Genomic DNA, 11,366 nt, shown 5'->3' with positions numbered 1-11,366 from the left:
ACCTGGCTGGGAGTTGAAGAAAGGCTATCACAGCAGAGCCTTATTCTCGCCTCATCTGGCTTTTGTACATGTACACTTCCAGATAGGAAGCTGGCAAGTAATACCCTACCCACCTTACTGCTTGAGGGATGCTGAGGCCAATTGCAGTGGCCCACTGTTACTCCAGGTAAGTTCAGTGAGCGTGGCACAAAGTATTGGTGAGACCGCACCTGGAATACTGCATACAGTTTTGGTGTCCATACTTAAGAAAAGACATACTTGCTCTCGAGTCAGTACAAAGAAGGTTCACTCGGTTAATCCCGGGGATGAGGGGGTGGTCATATGAGGAGAGGTTGAGTAGATTGGGACTCTACTCATTGGAGTTCAGAAGAATGAGAGGCGATCTTATTGAAACATATAAGATTGTGAAGGGGCTTGATCGGGTGGATGCGGTGAGGATGTTCCCAATGATGGGTGAAACTAGAACTAGGGGGCATAATCTTAAAATAAGGGGCTGCTCATTGAAAACTGAGATGAGGAGAAACTTCTTCACTCAGAGGGTGGTAGGTTTGTGGAATTTGCTGCCCCAGAAAGCTGTGGAAGCTACATCATTAAATAAATTTAAAACAGAAATAGATAGTTTCCTAGAAGTAAAGGGAATTAAGGGTTATGGGGAGCAGACAGGAAATTGGACATGAGTCTAGGTTCGGAATGGTCATGGCCCTGTGGGTAGTGGAGTGGGCCCAGGGGCCGTGTAGCCTTGTTCTGCTCCTACTGTGTTCTAATTCTGTGTTAGATTTCAGGAGATGGTTTTATTCCTGTTCCTGGCTGGGGTGGAGATCGCCTTTACAGAAGGTAAGTACTGTAGAAAATATAGGGACAGAGTGATCTCCTGGAAGAATTTTGATCGCCTAGATGGGTCGGAGAGGAATTTCCCAGATTTTTTTCTCCCAAATTGGCCATTGGGTCTTTATCTGGTTTTTCGCCTCTCCCGGGAGATCACATGGGTTCAGGTGGATGCAGAGTGATAGAAGATTTGAGGTTAGGATCAGATCAGCCATGATCTTATTGAATGGTGGAGCAGGCTCGAGGGGCCGATTGGCCTACTCCTGCTCCTATTTCTTATGTTCTTATGTTCTTATACCACACTGCAAGGTGCAACTACTCACTAAGCCATTAGGCCTGATGTTTACTTTCTTTTTATCAGCAATTCTTCTGCAGCTCCTTCTCATGCTTTATTGTTTGCTAATGTTCTGTTTCAATATGTTTGCTGTCCTTAAATACAGAAAGGACTTGCACCTTTCCCAGCCTCAGGATATCTCAAAGCGCTTTACAGCCAATGAGTTGCTTTTTTGTAATATAGTCACTGTTATAATGTAAGAAACGTGGCAGCCAATTTGTGCACAGCAAGGTCCCACAAACAGCAATGAAATAAATGAGCATAACATCTGTTTTTAGGTGTGGGCTGAGGAATAAATGTTGCCCAGGGCACCAGGAGAGCACCACCGCTCTTTTACATCTTTTGAGATCTTTTACATCTGCCAGAGACAGTAGACGAGGCCTCAGCTTCAGTTTTATGTCTCACCCGAAAGATGCCACCTCCAACAGTGCAGCACTCCCTCAGTATTGCACTGGAGTGTCAACCTGGATTATGTGCTTAAGTCTCTGGAGTGGAACTCGAACCCACAGTCTTCTGACTCAGAGGTGAGAGTGCAACCACTGAGCCAAGAAAAAAATAACAAGTCGCAATCGGCTGGTGCAGTTCAGATACATCTCTGTACTGGATTGCATAGCCACTTCTGTTTGTATACCGTTAGCTGCCCAATAAAGCAGCACTGGAATGCAGCTCATTACTTGAAAACAGAAGAACCCATTACTTATGCTGATGAAAAGAGAACCAATATTTGTTTTCCCACTATCTCTGATGGGGAGAGCCACCAATAAAATGGCAAAGAGCTCCGGTACAGTTTGTCTCCAGAGATGTGTCTTAGCTATGCACCAGCATTCATTTTACGATGTGTGCTCTGTTCAGATTGCTGACTTAGACCTTATTGTCTGAGTTAGCTCGCTAATAGAGCAAAGATCCCATTTAGACAGTGGAGGTCTGTAACTGGCAGCACCACACAGCTTAACAGAAGAGGCATGCATTTTTAAAACTGTAGGTCAGAGCAGCATTCCACTTCTATATTTTTCCAATATATTCCTTAATCATGTAGCTGCTTCCTGTAATTTTTGGTTTGGGGAGGATGAAGAAATTGACCATGAAAATGACCCTAAGCTATCTCGGCATTGCAACTGAAGGTCGTGTATTTGTGATACCAGTTTTTGGGGCTGCATATTTTGTAATTCTAATGCCAGCATTCATTGGCACAGAGGTACTGCTTTAGCTCTCAACTGGGGCAGCCTGAATACCATCAAACTGGTCCCAATCTGCCCACCTATGATGGCCGGTCTGTACATAGCAATATGAAAAAGACACTTGTGCTTATGAACCCATTTAAAAAGAACCTTCAGATCTAAAAGGTACAATTTGGAACCTTGGAATAAAGTCTTTCCTTAAAAGCAGCCTTCAACACCACCATCTTACATTACTCTCTTTAGAGGAGTGAGTTGGCCAAATGTTTGAGCAACTCTGCACATTTATATTGTATTTCTATATTTTGTTTTAATCTAATTTGTCTTCACGGTACAGTCAGAAACTGTATAGTCAGAAAGCATGCAAATCAATCATTTAAACAAATCTTTAAAAAAAAATTCAATGTACAAACAGATTAAATATTCCCTTGCAGGAATTAATTGAGCCTTTAAAAAAAACCGCAGCATAATAGACTGCAGGCCAGACTGTGATGAGTGAACAGAATCCCAGCTAGAGCCAGCATTGGCTTCAGAATGAACTGTGCGTCTACTTTTGGAGCTAATTTTGTTTCTTGTTTAACTCTGAAGTTTTCTTTGATGGGTGGCCTGTCCTATTCACTGTAGCGCTGGAACCGAGAATTTGATTGAGGTCTCGCTGCTACACTGAACTGCTTATTTGCACCATCAATCATAGCTCACTGTCACTGCTCGTTTGACAGACAAGGGGAGCAATGCCAAGGAGACCAGCAGAAACCCACGAGGTAGCTTGACTCTGAACTGTGGAAATACTTGGCTCCCGGGATTGTACTGCAGTCCCATGGAGCCAACTTAACAAATCCCGTTTGGCACCAAGAGCCAATGAAAATTTCAGTTGAATCCAAATCTCCATGGTTTACTCATTTCAACTATGCATTTGAGTATGACAGCTGCCCCTGTTCGAAATATATGGAGGGGGCACATTGCAATGGCAGGGCACAGTTTAAAAAACAGAAAATTTAAGAAATGTGCATCTTTCAGGCAGGACCCTTCATCAGCCTTTATTTTATTTTGTGTAATGTGCCTTGGTGTGCATCCTGTTTGTTCCACAAATCCTGATTTCTGTTGTTTGGATATTTGGGTCTAGTTAAGCCCAACTCGAGCGGGTGTGGATGGAAAATACATTGGGAGCTGACCCACTGGCTCTCCGCTTACACTTGCAACTTCAGGAATTTCCTGCTAATATTGATTGGAAGGGGAGGGGGGAGCATGACATGTACAATACCTCCACCCATATATGGGCAGGCACTTTGAAATGCCAGACAAATTATGGAAATATGTCATCCGTTGTATTTGGGCTATAAGTAGAATATCTGTTTGTCCCTGATGTACAACATTGCTATGTGTGGCAGAAGGCTATTTAAAATTTAAATGGGCCAGAAGCCTATATAATCAATTGCAGATGGACTGATTGCTTAGGCTAAGGAGACAATCTAAAAAAAAATACAACTTGTTTTTAAAACTCTAGGAGGCAGCATATAGGTTACTAGCCATGCCATGATACAACATATGTCTGAGGACTGCCTCAGCCAATCTCCACCCTTCCAAAATGCACACCCTGGTGGAGGCTTGGGAGCCTGCCTAAAGTATTTAAATGACCCAGAGGCTGGAAATTCAGCTTGGGTCTGGGGCGCATGGTTGAGGCGGGATATGCTTAAAGGCTCAGAAGAAGAGCTGGGCCTTGATATCTCTCATTTTAAAAATGAGAATGTAAGAAAGCTATTTGCAATGGGCCATGTACAATTTGCAATGTAATAGATTCTTCCTGTTTTACATAAGTTCTCCCATGGGAGGTGAGTAACTAAAGATTATAATCCCTAGAAGAGCAAATTCTGTGAGCGTTGTCTCTGACATTGAAAATCAAAAGAAAGCTCCACAATCTTAAGGTACTATTCCACAGGTGATACTTCTATCGCCAGAGCAGCATTGAAGTCAATCTGATCACCTTTGCCTGTGTTTATATTGTGTTTTGCTGTCCGGTTCTGACTGTGTTCAGTGCTGCTGAGGGATCACCTTGTGTTCATGTATCCTACTGTTCACATCAGGGAGCTTCATTAAAAAAAGCAGAAGGGAAACTAGTGCAGATGAATTAAGAGTGAGGACAGAAAGATAGAGCAAGAACAAGAATGGGGTCAGTGCTAAAGAAAGACAAATGCATGCATGAGAGTAACAGAACCTCATGAGCCAGAAAGTGAGTAACTATCGTCTAGTATGCAAAGCAGAAAGGTTAGATCATGTCTGGTAATTATATTTTCACAGTGACCTGCACGATCCATAAAGTATTCTGGGTAAACACTGCGTGTGTGTGGTACACATTTCAGAGAAACCTCACTCGAGGCTTAACAATGAACTGTCTCGAAAACTAGTGTGTCTGAAAACCTGACTCATGACATTTAAATACTTCTGAGACTGGGAATGAAGAGCCTAAATACTTTATTCTTGGGTCAGAAGTGCACAAAAGATTGTCAAGATTAAATGCTTCTCAACTCGCCTCTATCATAAAGGGTTAAAAGCCCACAGATCAACACAGAAACGGTGAAACAATGCTGACAGTCCATCATTTGAAACATTATAATAATTTAATAAAGCTGCTTTATATTTTCATAAAATATACAGAAATGTGGTTCTTATTTTACAATGAACCAATCACTGTGAAAATGTACATAACATATATGCATATACAGCATTATCTTATCATTTCACACAATCTTTGACAGATAATCTGGTAAAACAGTCCTTGCTGTAAGCTCCCACCGAGCTTTGTTTTTTTGGCAAATGACCAGTGTGTAGTGTTATCAGATGCTTCTGAACGACAACTCTGTGAACTGAGATGAGAGATTGTTATCTTTCTCTGTGCTTCAACTGTAGCAGCACATTCGTCTGCTTCCGATGACAGCTGAACGTGGTTCCGTTCTGTAATTAGGGATTTTTTTTTTGCAAGAGCAATTTTGACATGTATAAATCTCTGACAATAGCTTCTTTACAGAAATAGCCTTTTTTTCCCCAGTCATAAAGCAATCACGTTACAGAACAGATGTTAATTTGTGCAATGCAACCAAGACAACTGGGAGGGGGGAGGGGGGAATGATATAATTGTAACCCCCTGAGCACTGGGCTTCCTTTTACACTTTTGTAAAGCACCGACAAGCTTTTTGCTCCCACATCTATAACACTGAATTTCATTTGGAGGAATATAGCTTTGTTCATACAGGTGAGTTACAATAACTTCACAAACACAAGAACATTTCTTTATGAACAATATTCTCTGGAAAAGCAGAATAATCTAACACTATCTCTTTTTTAAAACAAATTGCACCCCCCCCCCCACCAATGCAACATAAAGCTACTTTAGTCCTCAAAGGGTAAACCAGGAGAACAGTGCTCACATCATTCATTCTTGCTCCTGCCCCCTCCCCAGCTACAAAGTGCCTCCCAGAATCTTTAATATAAAAAAGGAATATTCCAAAAGTAGGATGCTGGCCCTCTTTTAAAATGATAGAAACAACCCTACTCTTAAACTCATAATACAAACTGCACATCTTTGTGCAAAAAGGTCTTCACTTTGAAGAAAATAAAGGCAAAGAGGCAAGTGTTGCACATTGTGAATGAGTTAGTGTCTGTCATACACTGCTACATAATGGACTACTGTACAGATGGAAATAGTGTGATCACTGGACAAAAAATGGATACAGGAGACCAACAGACATGGGGCTGGCTGTATATTGCACTTAAAAAAAAAAACGCATAATAAAAAAACAATGCAGGAATTGTATTAATAAAGAGTTTTGCAAGCAGTGGATGAGCTGTAGAACTTTTTCAATACTCAGCTGCTCCTTCCTCATCTCCCATTTTTCCATTATCATTCTTTTGCAGATGGTCACCATGATATGTCATTCATAAAACCATCAGGGCAGGTAGACCTGCCACAGCCAACTCCTCCCCCTCATCCTGGTCCATGCTGCTCTGTGATTTCTCTGTCGGCGGGCTTTCCGTGTGTGAGATGGATTCGCTCTATTTTGCCCGTGTTTCAAGCCTCCACCAGCATTTCATTCCCATTGGTGTTAAGCCTTGTGTGTTGGAAGTAAGTTACACTGTTCCCACTGCAGTCAGTTATAGGATGAGTTGGGCCTGCTTTCAAAGACCGAAATGGCGCAGTGGTTCACCCCTCTCCAAAAGGCAGTGTGAACATTTCCATTTGATTGATCCTGTTGATGGTTGCTGGGAACCCAAGTGGCCTGTCTCTGAACTGATGAACCTTCTCGAACACACTGGAAAGTAGGTTTGTGATGGCCCGTCTCTGCTGGGAGTTTGGGCCTACAAACACGGTAACAGCCAGCACGATGCTCCTGAGCTGCTCTTGTCTCTGTGGTTTTTTTTGTTGATGTTTTCTTGCTGCAGGTCTTTGAGCACATTCCAGAATTAGAACTGATCACAAACATGGGAATCACTCTTGCAGAACACCTTAATTAAACACATTAGCAATGTATGGCCACCCTGAAAAATGCACTCAAATTTACAAATATTAACACTATGACAGTTGAGAGTTTAACATTGGGCAGCGTCAGAGGAACCCCTCAAACTTGGACTGTTTCTGAAGGTTTAAAAATGACCGAGGTTTGTAACAATAGGCACACATTGAGGGTGGCAGCTGCTAGTTCCATAGCCTTATATTTACAAATTCCCTCTTATTGCCCACCCCCCTCCCTCATCCAAAAAATCATGATCTGTCAACTATACACTTCAGAGTGTACATTAGTGATCTACTCATCACTGGGTATCACAAAGTCATACAATGTGAAGGCACAACTTGTTGCTGTTGTGATCAAAAGGCCTATATTTATAATTATATGACTTGCTGACTCTACGTAATCGACATCCCAAACATCAGCAGATCAATGTGGCAAAAAGCTTGTCCTATAAAAGCCATCTTAAGTTGTCACCTTAGAGCTCATTGAACAGCTAAACACTATCGGATGGTAGACCTACAATAGAATGAACTGGGTGAATGTTTAAAAATATTCCAATTGTTGTGGGGTATTTTTTTGGTATAGTTACAGCTGTATAATCAATAGCAAGCTGAAGAGCCATAATTTACTGCCACTTGTATGAGAAATTCATTTATGAAGCACCTACATTTGTTCCAGTGTGACAGTGAACGAATTAGTGGCGACTTGCCATGTGTGGGAATGTGCCCTTACCTCAGAGAGTAGGAAATTCAAAAAAGAACTAAAGAGGGATTGAAATGAACATCCATCTCCCCTGAACACTCTCTGTAGGAGTATTCTGGAGATGCAGGCTTTGGTCGTAGGATGCCCTACCAGCAGCAACTTTATTGATTGGAATAATTTTTGTGATGAGAAGATGTTGGCTGATTTGAGATTTTTAATAAATATTTTAAAGGTTTTTATGGCATTTAAATAATACATGGCTCATTTTAAAATATCAATGCCACTTCAATAACTATTCCATCATTATCATTCTCTTCTTGCTTTAAGTTTATAAAGTAAGTTCAGCCTTGCAACTGGTATGATGCCACGTATTTCAAGACACAAAGAAGCTCAGCAACGTGCCATACCAACAGCATATGTCAGACTGGAGTTGGGTACAGTTCAGCCTCTGTGAAAGAGAGTACCCATGCTAATACTTAATGTTTTACAATTATTACTATATTGATATAAAAACCTTATTTATAAAGTGAAAGCACCGATATTTCTCAGCATTTCCCTTGTATTATTAACATAACCTATGGCTAGCAGAGTTGGGAGATATTTATTGGACTTTTGCACCTGACTGAATGGAACACACTTCGCCATTCATGTGTTGTGCAGTCAGTTCCATGTATATCTCGCACTGCTAGTTAGAGGGGTATCCCTCTATTGAGGAGAGATATCGTTCTGTTACAGAACAGTTAGCCTCAGACCTTTGGGTTACATGTCAGGGTGGGGGAAGAATTTTGGGTGACTGAGCCAGTTCCACTGTGCTTTTACAAGGTACACTATGACTGTCACTCATGTTATACAGGAAGACTATAGGAGAGGACCCACTTTATAAAGGTGGTAAAACACCACTAGTACAGTTCAAACTATTATGGGCTAGTACTCTTGTGGGGCTTGGGCTCGCAATGGCTTGGCTTATAAAAGGGGAATAAACTATAGGCAGGTACTGTAGTTGGGCGAACCTGAATTCTGATTTGCTTTCTGGATCTTTGAATGTTTAGTTATTGGTCTGGATCATTCTTCCCAGTGCAGCTCCTGATGGTTTAAGCCACACCTGCCATAGTTTAAACCCGGAGCTGCCATCACCGGTACTGTCCTCAAATGCATCTGAAATAAACGCATTTGGATGAATGCAAATTGATCCGAACTGATCCAGTTTGGACTAATTTGATTTTGGAACTACTTGGGAGCTCACTGCTGAGAGTTGCTCCTCTGTCCTCTATGCCTATAAAACAAAAAATAATTTTCTTATCATAAAATTTAATGTAAGAAAGTACACTTAGGAAAAAGCATTTAAACACAGCCATACATGAAACCGAAGGAAAGCGATTTACAAACTGTCACGGTGCTAATATTTATCTGCATTGCGGGTGGTGCCCAGTGATCACAGCACAATGTCTTGTATTCGCTTGACGCCCGACGAGTCCTTTCCTCTACAATCATGCACGAGGTGGTTGATCTCTCGGCTGTGTTCTGACTCTGCCTCCCTGGATCCTGGCTCTGACGGATGCGAGGAGGCTTGATTGACAGGCCGGTCGAGGTCACGTGCTACTTGGCAGTGCATCACAGAGTACGTGACCGGAGGCCTGTTAGACGAGGGGCTGCCCAAATGCACAGGTGTGCTGGCAGGGCTTGAAATGTCAATACCGTTGCTTGTTTCCTGGCTGCTGGAGACTGAACCATTCACTTTTGGGCTGCAGACGGGTAGATCAAATGTCCTCTTTCCTTTCAAATCTGTTTTTTCATTCTCAGCAGTGCGATCTCTGGGGTCTTTGCCAAAAGTTGCAAAAGTTCTCTTTGAAGTGCCGTTTTCATAGGGTTCAGAGTCCACACTGGTGGCCTCTATGGTCAGTGCAATAACATTTCTGCCACGGTCAGGTGATTTGGCACGGCTTGGCACTGCGACCCGTGGCATCCAACATCTGTCTGAGTGACCTAAAATCCGGCATTCTTCCATGCAGGTAAAACCTTCATTCTGATCTGGGGAGGCGGGAAGATAATGAAACAATATTACAGTATTACTTTGGAAACACCTGCATGTTTATCTTCATGTTCCAAGACCTGGTCAAACAAAGATGGGTTATTTTCCCCACACTGCTCTTTTCTATTTATTTTGTGATCTGCTGCTATTCTAGCAGGAGGCCGCTTCCTAAGACAGTGACCCACATCGCCCAGCTCTGCAATGTCAATAACTGCAGGTGCATGAACGGAAGAGCATTGTGGAGCAAGAGATATCACTATATTCACCAAGGACCCTGATTATTTTGTTTGCTTATTGATTAAGATCGAGAGTAAGTCTTTCAGACAATCTGTTGTTTTAGGTGGAATCTGTGAGAAGGCCAAATGGTTCTGGGAATCGATGTGCAGCCAGTTGCATGCAAATACGTGTATCATGATATGGAATAGCATTAGGACACAGGCATGCAGATGCGCGGAGCTAACTGCGCAATTAGCGGGTAATTGGTGGAGACAACAAACCTGACGATTCCTGCTAAGACCCACATGTCGGCCCTTTGTATTAGAGTAACACCGACGACACACTTTCAGAGTAAAAGTGCCTATAGGAATGGGGGCAGCTCTTCAGCAGGGCTGGCTAGGGATCACTGATTTCAGATAAAGCCGCTCACCACTGGATAATTCTTCAATTTAGCCCAAGGGAATGACATCAAGCCTACCTCCCACTGATGCCAATTAATGACCGAGTTCTGGCATCTATTGCAGACTTCAGTTGATGCAATCCCCAAACTACCCTGGATTTGGCTCACAAGTCGACTAATTATACAAGTAAAGAGAATTTAAAATCTTTCTCAGGCTAAGATTTAACTCCTCCTCATGTTTAATCTTACAGATGTAACGACTCACAATAAGAAATAACGGGATTGTGTTTCACCAAGGGATGTGATCATCAGTAGGTTATGACCATCTTGTTTAGGCACAGTATAAATATAATTTTCTCTTTCATATGAAACCACAACCAGGGATGTTTGCAGTCTGTAAGGTTCACTGCAATACTGTGGGTACAATTATTTGGAGGTATAATCACGTACACTTTAACCTATTAACTGCTGCCCCAGAGCATTTTTATGTCAATATAAATTTATCACTTCTATGTGCTTTTTGAATGGATTCTGTACACAAAAAACATTAAAAACTTTTATCAGACAGTACTTCATTAAATAAAAAAATTATCCCTCTCCCACAAGAGCCAACAGTTGAAGGATTTAGGGCAGAGGCTGCTTTAATACTTCCTGTGATGTTTTATTAAGTCTTTCTCCCCAGTGGCCAGATGAATTGGTTGACTGCACGGAACAAACTGTTTTCAGTTTGGAATGGGCCCCAGAGACTCACTGAGATGGGAGTACTGATTGACATGGCATTCTGGTCATTGATATTCAATAACAATGGAATACCATTAAGATAATTCAGTGCTTTTTGCATCCCCAGGCATGGTATGTCGAGGAAATAAGATGTATACCTGTTTTATTTAGGGATTGAGGGAGGCACTACTCAACAGTGACTTATTCTACAGCTCCCTGTGTACTGTGTGCACACTATAGAGGTCGTTTTCCGACCTTGCGCACTCATATCGGCAGTGCGTATTGGAGCATAGGCTGCACACCGTTTTATGACCATTTAAATTAAACCACACGTAGCATGCACCTGAATTTCCAACGTGCGGGGAGCACGGGAGCATAAAATTACCCCTATCGTGTAAACAAAGAGACACAAACCAGCTACCAACCTTCTAAATATAACCTTTATAAATGCGCCGAAAATAAT

The 11,366-nt window shown here is 42.0% G+C and overlaps 1 protein-coding gene across 1 annotated transcript in view; it reads right to left on the bottom strand.

The window, feature by feature from the left end:
* Positions 1-4,917: 4,917 nt before the first annotated feature.
* Positions 4,918-11,366, bottom strand: part of pcdh19 (protocadherin 19) — a 135,154-nt gene continuing 128,705 nt past the window's right edge. Inside the window, exon 4 of the mRNA XM_085995974.1 lies at positions 4,918-9,566. Within this exon, the coding sequence (XP_085852100.1) occupies positions 8,971-9,566 (596 nt within the window). The 3' untranslated portion in view covers positions 4,918-8,970. The remainder of the gene's footprint in view (positions 9,567-11,366) is intronic.

The sequence above is a fragment of the Somniosus microcephalus genome, chromosome 1 (assembly GCF_052327205.1).
Source record: "Somniosus microcephalus isolate GS21.2 chromosome 1, FLI_Smic_1.0, whole genome shotgun sequence".
Lineage (NCBI taxonomy): Eukaryota > Metazoa > Chordata > Chondrichthyes > Squaliformes > Somniosidae > Somniosus > Somniosus microcephalus.
This window is presented reverse-complemented; position numbering and strand designations above follow the sequence as displayed.